Genomic DNA, 18,576 nt, shown 5'->3' with positions numbered 1-18,576 from the left:
AATAATTGCATGACCAAGAAAAAAATAGAGATAATAATAATAATAATAATAATAATAATAATAATAATAATAATAATAATAATAATAAATGTACACACAAAAAAACATAATAATAGTAACGATAAAAAAATACTCAAATTTCTGAATGTAACCCTAAATTACACCCACCCATAATCAGCAATTCAAAATTTACTCAAATATCCCCACCTTCCATAGCAACCACCTTCCTCCCACTTTCCTCCATCGACCAGAGGTTGCCGTCACTGGCCGCTCACGTAACTGTTGAACACGTCGCTAACCTCGCCTGGTCGCCTCTCCAGTCTCTAGCCTCTGCTCACCTCGCTGTCATTCATCTCTACGGTAAGCACTCCTTGACTCCACTCTCAGTGGCCACTGCTTGCTGCTTGCTTTGCTTTAGTGCTTTGTGAATTTTATTTTTTATTTCTTCTTTAGTGCTTCAATGGTTCGTGAGTTTTAATTAGTTTAGTGCTTTAGTGCTTCTTGCTTAGTTGTTGTTGTTGATTTTAGTCCTTTTTTGTGTGTTGTGAAAAACTAAAGAAAGAAACAAGAAAGCAAATACCTAAAAAGAAAAAGACATGGGGTTTCTCTAATGAAAATTCACAAACAGTCTTGGAGGTTGAATCCAATCCACCATCTCCGCTTTACTAGAAACTCCAATCATAGCATGAAAATCAACCCTATTGTTTGCATCTTTACGAATTAAATTAAACTTCACTTTTTATCCGTAATTTTAGTCATTTATTGCTAAGCCAAATTAAATTGGTAATATGATTTTGTGTTGTTATAATGGCTGAGTTTAGTCAGTTAGTAGTTGTTAAATGAGTAAATTATTGAAGTTGTAGTATATAACTAATTAGAAATTTCTTTTACTTTGAAGATGAATAGAAAGCATGATCAACAACCACATTTGAAAGAAAACAAATAAAAGATACCTGATCTAAGCAGCAAGACAACCGGTAGTTGTCAATCATGAACAATCTCCGGCAACAGTGCCAAAAATTTCGTGTGCAAAATTTAGAACTCCACACAACTTAACCGGCAAGTACACCGGGTCATCCAAGTAATACCCCAGGTGAGTGAGGGTCGATCCCATGAGGATTGTCGGACTGAGCAAGCAATGGTTATCCTGCAGATCTTAGTCAGGCGAATAGATAGTTGATTGGTTATTGTTGAATGCGCATAAAATAAATAAGAAAGCAATAAAGAAATAGCGGAGAAGCAATAGTGAGAAATCAGTTAAGGCTTTGGAGATGCCTTATCATTCTGGATTAACTTTTCTTATTGTCTATTCCAATAATGAGCGATTCATTCTATGGCAAACTGTAAGTGATTAACGCCATGCCAATGGTCATTAATCTCCTCTGATCCACATCAAATGCCACGCTAATGGTCATTTAATCTGAATGAGGGTGAAGCTCTAGCAATTCATTCTCTGATGATCCTACTCAAAATGTCATAGATAAGGTCAGATCTTTCGGATCGGAGAATGAAGCTTTATGATTCTATTTTATACCACAAAGGCCTTAATCGCCCTAGATCCTGCCTGAACAGATGTTCCCATGTCCCCAACAGAATTGTAGATTAGCCGTCTAAGAGATGTAATCTCAAGCTTGTAGTTCAAAGCTATCCCTCCCGAGACTCGCAAGAACTCATGTAGAAAAGGAGTCATACTCCCGTTCCACTCCAGATTCATAAATATGAAGAACGAGAATACATCTTAGAATGGAATCAAACATATATTGAAATATAAACAGTAATATTATTAATCCATGAGAATCAGTAGAGCTCCAAACCTTAACCTAGGAGGTTTAGTTGCTCATGATTTACAAAAAGAAAATATGAAACGTGTAAATGGTAAAAAATCCCTAACAAGGGTGAACTCTTGTCTAAATATACTAATCTAATAACTAAGGATTACAAAACTAAGATAGACTGGACTCCTGGTGCGAAAATCCACTTCTTGGGCCTACTTGGTGAGTGTTTGGGCTGAGTTTGGGGTGAATTCACGTGCTGGGACTCCTCTTGGGGTGTTGAACGCCGAATTTGGTCCATCTTGGGCGTTCAACGCCGGGCTTGTTCCCTTTGAGGTGTTGAACGCCGAGCAGGGAGTGATTTGGGCGTTCAACGCTCGTTTTGGGACATCATTTCTAGAGTAAAGTATAGACTAGTATATATTTATAGAAAGTCCTGGAAGTTAGCTTTCCAACGCCATTTAGAGCTTGTCATTTGAACCTCTATAACCGAAGATATGCTCGTTGGAGTGCACGGAGGTCAGGATCTAACAGCATCTGCTAGCCTTTCTTTGCCTCTGAATCTAACTTTGCCAAAACTTGCAGTCTTTATCCAGAATTCATCTGAAATCACAAGAAAAATACCAAATCTCAAAGTAGCATCCAAAAAGTGATTTTTTCAATAAAACATACTAAAACTTGATGAAATGTAACTAAAAACACTAAGAAAACAATACCAAAAAGCGTATAAAATATCCGCTCATCAATATCTAAATCTATATCAACGATATCTAAATCTATAACATTACCACTATTAATTTCTATTAAATTATAAAATTAAAAAAATAATTATTTACATAATCAAGATGACCGAAATAATTAACAATATAAAATTTAGGATAATCAATATTTTTATTTTAGATTTTTTTGGCATTATTCTTTATTATTTTTCACTGGACTGGAACTTCACTGGTAGAAGTTAATGGAGGGTGAGAGAGATTTTTTTGTTAATATGAATGTGTAAAGAGAAAAGTGAAGTATGGTGAATGTAGGAGTGATGGATGAATCTACGAGTAAAAGAGGTAGGTGAGAGTCGGAGGTAGGGGTGTATATGGGTCGGGTGAATCAGGTTTGTCCTAATCTGGACTTGACTCTAAATATGCACTGGGTCTATTTTTTAGACCCTAACTCTGCCTTAGACCCGATGAAACTTAAATATTTTCGGGCTATAATTATATCGGGTCCAAATCAGGTGAAAATCGGACCTTTAATATAAAGAAACTTATTTATGATATATTTATTTATAAAGAAGAAACTTGTTACCGAGAAGTTGATATCTATATTTGAACTTGAAATTGTCCATAAATTCTAATTTGATTCTTCTTTGATCTATTTTCTAATTCAACAAGTGTGATGAAAAATAAAACAATAAGCTTATAATTAATATAAGGGTTAAGTACTTTTTTCCCTCCTAAGGCCTAGGGTGAAAATCAAATTCGTCTCCAATCTTTTTTTGTTATTAAAATCATCCTCAACATTACTAAATGTTTTAGAATAATTCTTTTTTATAAAAAATAATAATGCTTTGACGATTTTACCCTTAAAACAAAAAGTAAAAAATCTCTTTCCCACTAACCCCCTCTGTCCCCCTGCATCTTCATCATCTCTCTCTCTCTCTATCTTTCTCTCTCTCCACCACCACCAACCACCACCAATTATCCTTAACTCTTTCCGCTTGAATCCCTTATCCAACACAATCCAACACCGAACACAAAACCACACTTAGACCTCAACAAGCCCCAACAAGAAAAGTGAGGGTTAGGGACGCGACAGAATGTACAACGAGGAGAAAAGCCGCTGCTGCTGTCACTGGCTCACCGGGGAGGGAGAGAGAGAGAGAGAGAGAGAGAGAGAGAGAGAGGGTATGCGACAAAAAGAGGGGTTATTGCCGCGTTCGCTGCTGTTGCTGCTGGTTCATTGCGGTTGCCGCTGGTTCATCGTGGTTGCCGCTGGTTCGTCACTTCTGCCATTGGAGCCTACCAAATGTGGGTGTTATTCCGGTGATACCAAGTTCTGCCTGAGACAATGCCGGTATTCGAAGCCATCGAGCTCTTCGATACTCCATCGAACTAAATCTGCCGCCACTTAACCGTTTGTGATTCTTACTTCAAAATTGAATTGCTTTTGTCATTTGTTGTTGTTGTTTAGATGAGAGAGTGACTAATATTGTGATAGATGAAAAGTTATGATTGGTGTTAGAGCTAAGGGTAGTGGGTGGTATGGTAGTGGTGGTGTCAAAGATGTGTGAGAGAGAGAGAGAGAGATGTGCGTTGATGCAGGGGGACAAGGGGTTAGTGGTGAGGGTGGGGAGAGGGATTTTTTGTTTTTGTTTTAAGGGCAAAAATGTCAAAACATTATTATTTTTTATGGAAAGGATGATTTTAAAACGTTTAGTAACGTTGAGGATGATTTTAATAACAAAAAAAGGTTGGGGACGAATTTGATTTTCACCCCAAACCTTAGGGACGAAAAAAGTACTTAACCCTTAATATAACATAATATTGGAATTAATTTTAAACATATATACCTTTTTTAGTTCCTTTAGGTAGCATTTGTTTCCAGGTACTGAGACAGAGACTGAGAGACTGAGACTCAGTATTGTGTTTGTTAGTTCAGAGACTGGTACTAAAATTTCTGTCTCTGTCTCTAAAATTTCAATATTTCAGTACCTCCAAAAAGTAGGGACGCAGGGGACTGAAATTTTTAGAGATGGAGACTGAAACTTTAATAACATTTTATACCTAAAATACTTTCATTTCAATTAATTAATTCTAATTTTACCATTTGTACAAATTAAATTAGAGTTTCATTCTTGTTTCAATTCCTGTCTCTCATTTTTCACCAAACAGAATACTGAGATTTGTTTCAATCCCTGTCTCTTAGTCTCTGTCTCTCAGTCTCAGTCTTTCTGTCTCTGTCTCTCCACCAAACGCTACCTTAGGGTGCACATGGCCCGGGATAAGCTGGGTTTACTTTGACCCAGACCCGGCCCTAAATAATGATCGAGTCTATTTTTGAAATCTTTACCCGATCCTAGATCCGGTGAAATCATACCAAATTAGACCCTAAGATATTCGATTTCGGACTGGGTCTTTGGGTCGGGTTATGTACACCCCTAGTTAGAGACAGCTTGGTCGGGTGCATACTTGATAAGTAGTGTTGATACACAAATCAAACTATCCGATTTCTTTCCCCACAAAATGAACTATCTGATTTGTGTTCTGGCTGCTCCACAACACTGTTAAACACGCAACACTCCAATAATGCTTTATTACACTAACTCAAACTCCATTTCAAAATTAAAAAGGATAATTGTGCAAGTGAAATAAGTAATAAAATACAAAAATATAAATAATTTAAAAGTACATATAACATGTAAATACAAAATTTTATTTATTTATTAAGAAAAAAACTTGCCATGTTTTAGAATTCTATTAGGCCTTTAAAAGTTGAGTCCAGGCTGCTGCTTTCTTAGCATTGACGGATTCTCTCTTACTCTCTAAAGCAACAAAGAAACACACAAAAGAACCCAAAATGAGCAATTCAGCTCTTCACAGCATCACAACGTTCCCCTCATTCTTCTCAAGCCCCGCACCCTCTCTTTTCTCTCCAAACCCCACACTCCATTTCCCTCTCCACTCTCAATTTCACCATCTTCATCTTCATCCTCATTCCTACTGCCACGTCATCACACTTTCCAACAAGAGGAGGAATACGGCCATGTCGCAGCTCACGCCTCCACGCGTCACCGCCAGCAGTGTCCAGGACGCGCTGGGAGGTGCCGTTTCCCTGATCCAATCGTCCCCCGCCACGTGGCGCTCTGCACTCCTCAGCAACGTTCTCATCTTCGTCCTCGGCTTTCCGATCCTCGTCGCCGGACTCTCCCTCTCTGGAATCGCTGCCGCATTCTTACTTGGCACGCTGACGTGGCGGGCGTTTGGCCCTTCTGGCTTCCTACTCGTTGCCACATACTTCGTAATTGTGAGCTCCAGTTTCTTGTTCCCATTCTTTGTATTTTAGTGTTGAATTCGGAAATTTTTATCTTTTTTCTGGAGTTGAAATGTGTTTAAGTTCATTGTTGGGTTTTGAGGGACTAGAAATTCAAGAAATATACTTGTATGCTCCTAGAGTATATTTAATTTAAGAATTTAATTTAGATGCACTCGACTGTTTTACAAGTATATCCAATTACAAACTTATAACTACCACATTGATTGCATGAATAGTCATCCAAAAGATGTGATTGAATGAATGTGTAAAACGTTTTGTAATGTCATTACATCAGAATTAAACTCCTAATTTGCTGCAAGTTCCTAGAGCTTGCATTTAAATGTGTTTCAGGAGCATGCATAGACCTATGCCTGGCAGTTTTGTTTTTTCATTGAATTTTTGTGAAAATTGGGAGTTCGTCTTTTGTTACTTCACGTGTTCTTTGAATTTCTAAGTAGAATTTATTTTTGGTGCATACTATTTAGTGCGTCTACATTGATACCGGACGGAGTCATTTGTAGATAGTGAAATTTTCATATTGATGACTAGAGTTTTGAGATAAGTGATAATGCTGTCACCTGATTCCGTTGGGCGTAGAATGCTCAGTTATTTGCACATGAATTCTCAGGTGATTGATAGCGATATCAATTACCACTGTAGTAGTCTTTTTACTGCAATCAACATGATGGATTTTCCACTATTTACTTATGACTCCCTATGGACACACTGGTGAGTATGCAAAAATATAATTTCTGATTGGAAAGTGATTTTGGAGAGCCACATTTATCTGTTTGTGGAGTTTAAGACTTGTGTGGAATTCTTGAATCGGATTTGCGGAATTTCATTCTTGTTTTCTGTGTTGGCGTTGTGTGTTCTTCTATGAACATTTTTCTTTTCCTGCTTCGTCATTGTAAGTAGGAACTTCTTGTTTGAAGTGATTAATTTTGAGAGGAAAAATTTAATTTTCACGAAGTTGTGGTTGAAACTTTGTGCTTTTGAAAGTGATATTTTAATAGCAAGATTGTTGAACTTCTAAAATTGGTGTGGCTGTTTTCCTAATTTTTTATTTCTGACTTTCTGGGGTTGGAGATTTATCAACATGGAAACTTGAAAACTGAACTTTTGAGAGTGAAATTGGTTATTCATGAAGTTTTAAGCAACTTGGAATAAGGGATGAGAATTTTCTGTGTTTTTGATTCTGGGGGTCAGGATTTGTGCTTTTTGGAGTTGATTTGTTTGGGATTTATTAGGGTACAGCTGCAACGAAGGTCAAAATGGCACAGAAAGTGGCTCAGGGGGTTGCTGAGAAAAGAAGGGGAAGAAGGGGTCCGGGCAGTGTTATTGGATCCAGTGCTGCTGGTTGTGTTTTTGCTTTCCTCACCGTTTTTCAAGTCGGGGGAGAAGCATTTTATCAGCTTTGGAAACTTGGGTTTGTTGCCAGTTTCTGTACCAAGTTGAGTGACACCGTCTCAAGTGAGATAGGAAAGGCATATGGAAAAACGACGTGAGTAGTGAATTGTGGTGTAGACCTGGCTGTATTTTGTTATCAGTACTGATTGCCCATGAGGAATTGACATTTTTTCCCCTATTAATTTTTTGCTACTTTGGAGACATTCTTCCATCAATATAAGTTGCACAATCCATGCAATGCAACTGATGGTACGCCCTAGAGGGATAGTGCATGGATTAAGTGAGAATTGCACAATATATATTGCTTTATTAACACCGTGCATGACTAAACCTGAATTATTGTTTCATACATTTGACTGTTGTACTTTTTTCTTGATAGCCAATGCTATTAATGGTGTGAATTTTATTATCGCATTTACTGATTAATTGTACATCATGCTTTCCCAGCTCCCTGCTAATCTAAGAACCATGTTCTTCCCAAAAAATTATTTCTTTGGTAGTTTTTGCAATATTCAGGTACTAAAATTCCTCCTGGATAATGGCCAGGTACCTAGTCACAACATTCAAGATAGTTCCAAGGGGAACAGAAGGGGCGGTTAGCATTGAAGGAACCTTGGCTGGAATTTTTGCTTCTGTACTTCTTGCCTTTGTTGGTTTTCTCATGGGTGAGGTACTTATCTAATTTCTGACTCCGCATACTTTGAGACATGGGCATAAGTGGGAAAAACGGGTGGGCATGTTTAGGAAATTGGTTAACATGTCTTGTGTTTTACTGTGAGATTCATTCATGTTAGTATTTAGATATAATGGTACTACATTGAATTGTTGCTATTGGGATTAGACAGTATGCTTCAAAGCTTGTGATTACAGTCATTCAGTTTCAGGCATCATTGTTGCTCCGTCACCATCTGCTACCCTACTCTTACTAAAAGAGGAATAAAACATTAAGATTTTCTCTAGTAATAAATAGCTAGGTTAATTTAATGATTTCTGCTGGATTATTCTAATAGCAGAAAAGTAGGTAGTGTGTGTTACTATGTTTACTTTAGAATATCTCATTTTTTGAGGTTGAACGAGCTTATAGTGAAAGTCTTTTTGGGAGACCTTTTCATATTAAGACTGCAATCTAGAGATAAATTATTGGTTTATTCCCTTGAAAGGATAAAATGAGTTTGCTAGTGATACTAAATGACAAATTGGATAGGGATGATTAATTTCAGTTACAAATGCAGTTGGTGATAGTGACACATTATTGGGAAGTTTTCTTGAGCTTTGCTAGTGTCTTTATGTTTTGTAACTATCTCGAAACAGATAATCCACAGACACTGATAGAGACAGAAAATAGTTGTGTATTTGTTCTTGTCCCTCCGCTGTCTCCAAATTATGGTTGGATAGAAAATTGGTCGAATATTGTCCCAGGACAAAGACATTTAGCCTATTTCTGCATCTATCTCATTTTCTAAATCAATTTCTCTCCCTGTATCCCTGTATTTTTAACTTATGAACAATCAACGTGATAGTATAGTAGCCACCTACGAATGTTTAGGGTAATTGCTAGTATGATGTGCTTTAGGATAGATAGTAGCCACCTCTTTGCAGGGATCTTTGGCTGGTGAAATCTGCCACATGATTTTCTTGGTGTTTGAGCAGTTGTTTTGGGGGTTTGAGTGTAAACTTACTATCAAAATCCATGTTAAGGACTGTAGTTGTTTTGGGGGTTTGTATACTATACGAGTGGAAAGAAAAGAAATATGGTCCAGTAGTAGATTCACTTTCCTTTATTTGTTTGTGATGAATAGGAAACGAGTTATTCCAAACACAACTATGACAATGGCTTCATTAGATGTGAAATGTGGAGTCATTGTATGAGCATATGTTAAGTATCTAAGAAAAGTGAAAAATCACAACTTAAAAACTAGCTGTTAAGAGGAAAGAACCACTCTCCTTAAATTACAACATTGAGCATCCTATACTACTCGATGTGGGACTTTGGGTACCCCATAATATCCAAGTCCCTAACAGCATAGAATTCTAATGTTTTATAAACGTTATACAACTAAATATTGTGGGTCACACAAGTTGAGGGAACTTGCTTGAGTACGTTTTCCGCTCCATAAGTAGTTTAAGAATGACAGGTCAATGAAAAAGTATACCTAAATATTGAAGTTATTTTTTCATGTTCTGTAGCTTAAGAAAAAGTTCAAGAACATAAGATGCTCTAATGTGAGTTTTTTTTTTAACCTTCTCTCTTTTTTTGTATAATCAGGTTAGTTCACGTGCAGCTATTATATGTGTGATAGCGTCCCAAATTGCTAATATTGGGGAGAGCATAATTGGTGCTGTATATCAAGAGAAGGAAGGATTTCAATGGGTAGTTAACAAAGCCTTTGATTTTTTTTGATCAAATTATGTCATAAATTTACCTGATCTTTCTTACTGATGATGTGTACTTATGTTTGATAAATTCAAGTTCGGACTGTTCTGTCTAATTTTAAAAATCAACTACTTAAATCCCAAATTGCATCTGAATGAATCCCGCTAGGGAGCCAATGGAATATTTGTATAATGTGTACAATGGACTATTTATTTGGCCTAATATGAGTTAAAAAATGAACATCCAAAATAAAATACTATTAATTTCTCAAACACAATACACTCATACTATTCAAAATAACCATCCGGGTATCAGGGATAATAAACATCTGATATCCTACTGAACCGAACATTCCTATACCTCCATTGTACACATTGTATAGATATTCCATTGGCTCCCTATACTTCCTCCATCTGAAATCATCTGTTAGCCATTATTTTTAACAATATGCAATATACGTGGCAAAGTCAAGATCTTATGGTTGGCCTTTGATTGAGCATAACGACAAAAGTTTGGATCAGTTATTATAATGCAAATCATACTCTTGGATGTAATTTTTCTGCACCTAGTTTTGATACACTAATAATTTAAGAAGTTTTACAATCATCCAATCATTTCCTTTCTTTTGGATGAGTAATTAGTAAATGTCAAAAGTAGTTACTTTTTCTGATAGTACATACTTGGATGTCTGAATAAGGCATTCGACATTGCAGTTTATGCAAATTAAATTCTATTTCCTTTTTGCTACATGTTGAAAATGAAAAGAATTCGAAAGCATTTTCATCAATGGTGTGAGCATCTGCATCAGCAGCTTATCATGCAGCAATGTACTTTTAGACTAGTTATTGATGATTCACTTCGTCTTTCTGCAGCTTAACAATGATGCAGTCAATATCATCAACATATCAATGGGCAGCATCATAGCAGTATTAATGCAGCAAGCACTACAGAGTTTGCATCCTTAAATTTGTTGCAACATTTTCTTAGGAGCTCAATCACCATCATAATCTTGATATCATATCGCTAAGTCGTTACCAAGAACACTGGCTTTGAGTATTGGAAGAGTAGGTAAATTTTAGATATTTATACAACTGGAATCAACTGTCAGGCTCAAGCATGTTGGGTCTCACGAAGATTCGTGGTCAAAGCAATCAAACAAAAAGTCAATGACCCCATATCAACGGTTCAAGTGTCTTGGATCAGAATCAGTGATCTGTACAACATACAGATGTAACCAAACAACTTCTATTTGATGATAGCTTTGAAACTCCTTGGATTGTTTATCTGCTAGTTATGGCAGTTGTGAGGGTAATTAATATGGTTCATTTCATTGTTCCTTGTCTTGATAAGTTGAGATACTTTTTAAAGAAAATTGTTATTTACCAAAATTGGTGTCTTAGTTAAAGCTTTATATATTCAATCACAACTATTAATTAAATTATGGTTTTACACCATTCTACTCTTAGATTCAATTGGTGGTTTAAATAGACACTAAATTCGGTGTACAAATAGTGTTGCCCTTTTCTTAGATTTATGCTCTTTAGATGAAGCCTTGAAAGAATAGTTGAAGTTTCTGTGCATGCCACACTTTAATTCTGGATATGCCTGACATTATTGCAATTTTCTGTGAGAGATTAGATTCCTTTCAATGCCAAGTTGCTAACTGAACAGAATTTGGATAGCCCCAACGATCAGTGGTCATTTGAGAGGACCTGTATAAAAATTGGGTAAAGTATTATTTTGGTCTAAATGTTTGGGTTGAATTTTAATTTGGTTTCTAACATTTCAAACGTCGTATTTTAATCTTAAAAATTTTCAAATGTCTTATTTCAAATCAATAGTATTCGATTTCACTATGTAAGTAAAATTAATCCACCAATGATTAATAATATAAAAAAATTTTCTTTGAATTTGAAACTTTGATGATTGATTATTAGAATTTGGAATTTTTTACAAAAAGAAAATTAAGAAGTATTACAAGAAGATATTGGCTATAGTGTTCTAACACATGGAAGAAGATATGACTTAACTAGCAACATTATTAATGTCTACATCACTCGTTCTGTTAATTATTAGTGTCAAATTTAATGGTAGGATAATGTTGAATCTGTTTAAAATCTTTTAAGACAAAAATAAAACGTGTAAAATATTAAGGATTAAATTAAGATTTGACTCGAATATTGGACCAAAATAGTACTTAGCCTTTATTATTATTTTTTTTTTATTCTCAGCATAGTTGCATGGGATTAAATTAGAAATTTGGCACTTGCTTGTGCTATGCGTGGCAACAAGAAAAAGTTATTGTTGATGAAAAGATGATTAATCTTCATAGAAGTTCACGGCATTAATAAACTGATACGTTTTTATTGAAAAATTATCAATGTTTGAATAGCTCTATAATGTTATTTCATTGCAAAATTGTTTCCCAAGGCAAGTTTTTTGAGATGTTGCTATAAGTCTATAATAATTCAAAGGTGGTTGAAAACATGTACGAACTAATAGGGAAAAAGATGTACGAACTATCAATATAAAGTCTATTTTTCTTTTTTCTCTTTTTTCAATGATATTCATAAAGATGACGGGTCATACTTATATTTGACTAATCTTTTGGTAGTGAATAAATAACTAGATATATATGATTATATTCCCTGTATCATTCCAATGTTATCGGATGTCCCTAAGGGCCAAATCTAGAAATATATTCTATTTCTTTCATTTGACGGTGGAGATATATTCTCCTCGGATAGAAAGAGAGTCGCAAACAACTAAATTAGTAGTCTTTCTGTAACAATGTGCCTTCGCATAGAATCTTTCAAATATGTTTTCGCCAAGATTTGAGTGATATTCAATTCAACTCGGTTTTTAAAAAAGTTTTAGTCAATAATTTTAATTTTTAACAAATCTTAATTATTAAATTAACTTATAAAACTTTGTTTTCTTAAAAGTTAGTTTTCATATCAAATTGTTAGTTTATATAAAGGAATTAATATAAGAATTTTAATTATTTTAAAAATAGTTTTAACAAATTGATTTGTCTAACAAAATAAAAGGCTAAAAATTAGTTTAGTGATTAAATTTTGGAGATAATATTTAATTTGGTCTCTGAGTTTGTATGCGAATCTTAATTTATTCTTTACAATTTCAATTGTCTTTATTTAGTTCCCAATCTTTGCGAATATAACTCATGTTAGTCCATGAAACAATTTTCAACGTACAGACATTAATGGAATGCTATCGTGGACAGCCAAATACCATGCTAGACTCTGTAAAGTAATGTTGTTTTGGTTTTGTCATTCAAATAACCTAACAATAACATCATAAGTGGTGTTTATTGAAACTGTACTTAACAAAACAAGTGATACGATACCGTTTTTGAACTATTTAAATGCCAGAACCAAAACTGCATCATTTTATAAGTTTCAACGTAGCATCTGACTGTTTATATCAGCGCTCCATAGACACAATTAAAACCTGAAGGACTAAATTGAGACTCGCGTACAAATTCAAGGACCAAATTGAGTATTAATTCTAAAATTTGTTAGAAGTTAAAATATCCGTTCATATCCTGTCCTAAAACATAAAGCCAAGACCAATACGGATAAAGGGCCCAACCTTAGAAGGTGACCTCTATCCCATAGAAGAGGTCGGACACCGACAGAGGGGTCCAGCTCTACTTTCCCAAACAAGTAACTGCCTCTGGATATCCCTCTGCTACATCTAAAAAGGAGATCTTAATAGACTTCGAAAGATAAAGGGAATAGTTATCCATTAATAAAGGTGGAACTACTCCAACAAAGGTGGTTACTGACTCTACTATAAATGCACTGACATCCTTCAAGTATAAGGTACGTTCTAGTCTACTAAAAACCTACCTAAAACCCTTGCTAATTTAAGCATCGGAGTCTCTTGCAGGTACCACCCCACGAGGAACTCGGATAGGCGGAACCTTGACATCACAAGTCGGACACTGCCATACAAAGGGATCTGAACCTCACGTTCAGGCCCAAATCAATGTTTCAGATATCACTCAGAACATTGGCACCGTTGCCAGAGACCTGGGATCTACTCTTTGACAATGGCGGACCACCAGTACAAGGACGGTCAAACGGCATCTGAATCTGAGCAAGAAGCTCAGCCAGAAGGCCAAGCCATCGTACTTCCTCCTCCACCACAACACACTCAAGGGCCTCACAGGGAGGGGACAACAGGAAATCCCCACACGAGGAGGATCCATTCTAAAGTCCATCATCTAGAAGATGAAGAGCATCCTCATACTGCGGTGATAATGGACATGTTCCATGGCCAACAAGATCGACTAGAACAGCTCGAACACCAAGTCGAGCGACAACAGGAAGCAGAACGGGAGTTAGGAAGAGAGGTGAAACGACGAATGGAGCTAGAAGAGAAGCTCTGGAAGTTGGAAGCCGTCTTCGAAATAGGAGTAACTGGGTGGATCGTGAAGAAAGCCCTTTGGGAGGAGAATATCCAATCACAGAAGAGATCATGAGGGCTAAAGTTCCCAAGAATTTCAAAACCTCCGACATGGATCTCTATGACGGAACGATTGACCCGAGAAACCATCTAAGAAACTTTAAAAGTCAGATGTACTTTGTAACACCCTAATTAGCCTAAGCCTTATCTCGCGTCGTAAAGCAAAGGTTAATCAGAGATTACAACAGTTCTAAGCTCATACATAATCTAGAATAGTATAATCTAGAAGCCTGATGAAGGATATAGCTCAAAAACAGGATTTAAAAGTGCAAAGCATACTAACGAAGCTACTAGCTTAAGGCACAAGATATAGATGTAATATAAACAGGATAATAGTATAATAGTGTAATATCATAAGGAACTAGCCACAACTCGCGGAGTTTAAGCCGGTTAGCCATATACAGGTATACGGAACCATACAGTAAAAACAGCTTATACAAGTTTTGTTCTCTCATATACATGCCTCTAGGAAAAACAAAATACAAAGGAGAGATGTATAAACAACATAAACCAAAAATACTCCAAAAGAATCCAAGATCCTCCACTTCTGTCACCATCCAAAGCAACTCACCGAGGTGGGTTGCGACCTGCATCTGAAAAACACAACAAAAATATGGTATGAGAACCGGAGGTTTTCAGTATGGTAACAATGCCCAGTGATATAGGATATAAGACCCCGGGACGCCAAAGGCAATCCTAAGCTCCATATCCATCACAAGCTTCAAGCTTAAAGCATTCTAAAACAGATAAGCATAAAATATAAACCTTAACATAAATAAACCGGGTAATCTATCTTAAGGGATTTCTATTCTAACCAAACACTGCTGTCCCACAGCCTTCACCAACCGACCCTCCGTGCGATCCCATCGCCACCGCCTTCCGAACCTCCTCAATCCCAGTACAAAACACAGGTAATATACAATGCAAGTAAAGCACAAGTAGAAGCATATAAGGCAAATAATTCAGATAGCAAGTAAGCATGTTATTTACTTAGGCAAGCCATTACAAGTAAACAAAGCATACAAACAGATAGAAAATGCATATGATGAATGCCTGCCCTACTGGCTGTGATATCACATTGTCGGTTTAGCTGCCAACCCGACACATCTCCATGGAGATGTTGCCCTTCAGAATCATGGTATGGGAACCCACGAGATATAGTGCTCAAATCACTATCCAGGGTTTCGCGCCTGTACGCTCTATTGATCCAAACGGATGCGAGCGGGATACTATTGCCACCGACCTCACATCTAAGCGCAAGCGGGATTAACCATCGTCCTTACGCCGCCGCCGCTATCTCGACAGGCGGGATTAACCACCGTCCTTGCCGGGCGCATAGCGTCTCATAATCTCAATAAAAACATTATTTCAGTGGTTTTCAAAAAGCATTTTTAGTATACAGAGATCCACCATCTCAATCCGAGTCCCCGACTCATCTCAACCACTGTCCATTCACAATTCAGTTTCTGAACATCAACAAATCATAATTTCTCATCTCATATATCCATCACCCTTCATATGACATCAAACCATCCTTAGCCCGCCAGAAACCTAGGCCTCCGTTTTCTAATTTATCATAAAATCATATACTAGAACTCTTAAGTTATATCCTATGTTCTAATACTTAAAACTAGGCCCAAAAGTCTTAAAATGGTGTTATAGAAGCTTACAATCTTATTGGGAAGGTAGAATAGTTGAAAACAAGTAAATTTGAGAAACAGGACGTGTGCGGCCGCACAGGAATCTGTGCATGCGCACGTCCCGGAAATTTTAAAATGTGTGCGTACGCACAGGTGGAAAAAATTACAAAATCTGTTCACTTGCACAACCTGTGCCAGCGCCCCCAACATAGTGCCCTTCCCAACGTGTGCGTCCGCACAAGTTGAAATTCTTTCTTAGATATGTGCGCGCACAAGCTGTGCTAGCGCGGCAAACAGAACGCACTTCCCTGCCTGTGAGTGCGCATAGGTGTGTGCATCCGCACATATCAAAATTTTTGTAGGTTGTGCATCCGCACAAGGGTGTGCGCCCGCACATATCAGAAATCATGAAATTCTGCAACTTTGCAGAATTTCAGATTTTTAACACCAACTTTGAATGATCATAACTTCCTCTACAAAATTTCAAAATTTACAGACTTTATATCAATTTAAAGGGTTTTCAAAGATCTTTATTTCTAAACAACTTTCAATCAATTTCAAAAACCGAGGCAAAATTTATTATCGAACAAAGTTCACCAAAAATCCAATTTTACCAAACTTCACAATTTCCACAATTTCTTACCATACCCATACCAAACCATCCAAAACTCCACTTTTCATCAAAATTTACCTGTTGTGTCATAATACAACAACCTTATCACATTCTCTATCTCATTTCATTACTCTCAATTTCAACATCAACTATATAATAATTATAATCAAATCACCATCAAACCCACCATTTCATAAATCATAACACTACAATTATCATAATGAACCAACCTCGAATCCATACAATCAGTCAACATCATCATATCATTGTAATTCATCTCAATCATTTGAAACACCAACAATCATTTTAATTCAAACCTATCCTATTGGTCACTTGCCTATATGTCCATGAATATTATATACTACATAGAGGAAACCGAAACCATACCTTGGCCGATTCTCTATATGAACCAAATCTCCAAATTAGCACAAACAAGCTTCCAACCACAATCCAAGCTTTCAATTCCACTCCAATAAGCACAATTAAGTTCCAATAGCTTCTATAGCCACAATAATCAAACTATATACATATAAATCACCTCAAATCAACCTAGGATTCCAATTAAACATAAATTCACAAGAGTTTAATGGCTCTTACCTTTTCCAACAGATTTGGATGTCAAAACCCCAAGCTAAGCAATGATTAGAGTGAACCTAAACATCCAAAATCACAAAAACTCACTTACTCAAAAACCCTAAATACCCAAAATTTTCGAAAGAGGAACTGGGAAGATTCGAACTTTTCTTACCAGTCTCTTACATGGATTTTGTAGAGCTCGTCACAAGAAACGCATAGCCGCTGACGACACGCAAATTAGAGCACCGTAGCTCAAGATATCGCAAGTTGAAGTGAGGAGTGAATAGTGTTCTCTCTTCTCCTCTCCCTCTTTTCTTATTTCTGATGTGTGTGTTGTGTTTGTGAGGTGAAGGGTTCATTAATGAACCTTTTATAGGTTGGGCTTGGGCCCAACTTGGGCCCGGTCCAATCTGTTAGCGTTTTTAGCCCGTTTGGCCTAACTTCGGGCCAAACCTTTAAAATTAACGCCCGGTTTTCAACTTTTAATGTTTTTCTAAGGTTTTTGACGGATTTCACTTTTCTTGTGCGGTACCGGACAGACAGGAACCGGTTCAACTGCTGGTTCGCGGTTTTTTATAGTTTTTTGCAGAAAACACATTTTTTGACTCAAAAAGACCCACTGAGTCCAAAAATCACCTTTACATCCTCAAATTCTCTCTCTAACTTTTCGGAATCTAATCTGGGCAATTAAGCACTTAATTAACCAGTTGATTAATTGCGGTTTTTACGTTCTCCCTACCAAATAAAAAATTTTGCCCTCAAAATTTATTTACCTGAGAAAAGCTTGGGATAATCCTTTCGCATCTCAGACTCCAATTCCCAAGTGTGCTCTTCCACTCCTGCTCGCTCCCAAGCAATTTTAACCAATGAAACTTCCTTTTCTAGCAGCTTCTTCACGCTAGTGTCATCGATCCTCACTGGTGTCACTTGGAAAGTCAAGTTCTCTTTCAACTTGACTAATTTAGGCTCCAACACATGAGCCGCATCCGACGTGTACTTACGGAGCTGTGACACGTGGAATACGTCATGTAGGTTAGATAGGTGAGGTGGCAAAGCAACTTGATATGCCACCGGCCCGAATCGCCTTAGGTTCTCAAACGGTCCTATATACCTCGGATTCAACTTTTTGGTCTTAATTGCTCTTCCAATCCCAATTGTCGGTGTAACCCTAAGGAATACGTGCTCTCCCACTTCAAACTCTAATGGTTTCCATCTCTGATCCGCATAACTCTTCTGTCAACTTTGAGCAATTAGAATCTGTGCACGAATCTTCTCAATGTTCTTGGTAGTCTCTGCTATCAAATCTGGACCCAAAACACTTGCTTCACCTGATTCATACCAACAAAGTGAAAACTGGCACTTCTGTCCATACAAAGTCTCATACGGAGCCATCCCAATGCTCGCATGAAAGCTATTGTTGTACGCAAACTCCACCAATGGCATGTAATGATCCCAACTCCCGGGTTGATCCAACACACACGCTCTGAGCATATCTTCCAACGTCTGAATAGTCCTTTCTGACTGTCCATCGGTTTGCGAATGATATGCGGTACTGAGACATAACTTCGTACCGAAGGCTCTTTGGAAAGCTCCCCAAAACCTTGAAGTGAATCGGGAATCACGGTCCGATACTATGCTCGATGGCACACCATGCAACCTTACTATCTCCTT

The 18,576-nt window shown here is 37.0% G+C and overlaps 1 protein-coding gene across 1 annotated transcript; it reads left to right on the top strand.

Annotated features, from left to right (window-relative positions):
* The first annotated feature begins 5,287 nt into the window (after window positions 1-5,287).
* Window positions 5,288-11,039, top strand: LOC130940255 (protein VTE6, chloroplastic). Its single transcript, XM_057868351.1, has 5 exons — window positions 5,288-5,792; window positions 7,052-7,305; window positions 7,758-7,881; window positions 9,478-9,582; window positions 10,458-11,039. The coding sequence occupies exons 1-5, from the start codon at window positions 5,346-5,348 to the stop codon at window positions 10,548-10,550; spliced, it is 1,023 nt and encodes a 340-aa protein (XP_057724334.1). The 5' UTR covers window positions 5,288-5,345; the 3' UTR covers window positions 10,551-11,039.
* Window positions 11,040-18,576: the final 7,537 nt, after the last annotated feature.

The sequence above is a fragment of the Arachis stenosperma genome, chromosome 7 (genome assembly GCF_014773155.1).
Source record: "Arachis stenosperma cultivar V10309 chromosome 7, arast.V10309.gnm1.PFL2, whole genome shotgun sequence".
Lineage (NCBI taxonomy): Eukaryota > Viridiplantae > Streptophyta > Magnoliopsida > Fabales > Fabaceae > Arachis > Arachis stenosperma.
Note: the sequence above shows the minus strand (reverse complement) of the source record. Positions and strands in the feature narration are given on the sequence as shown.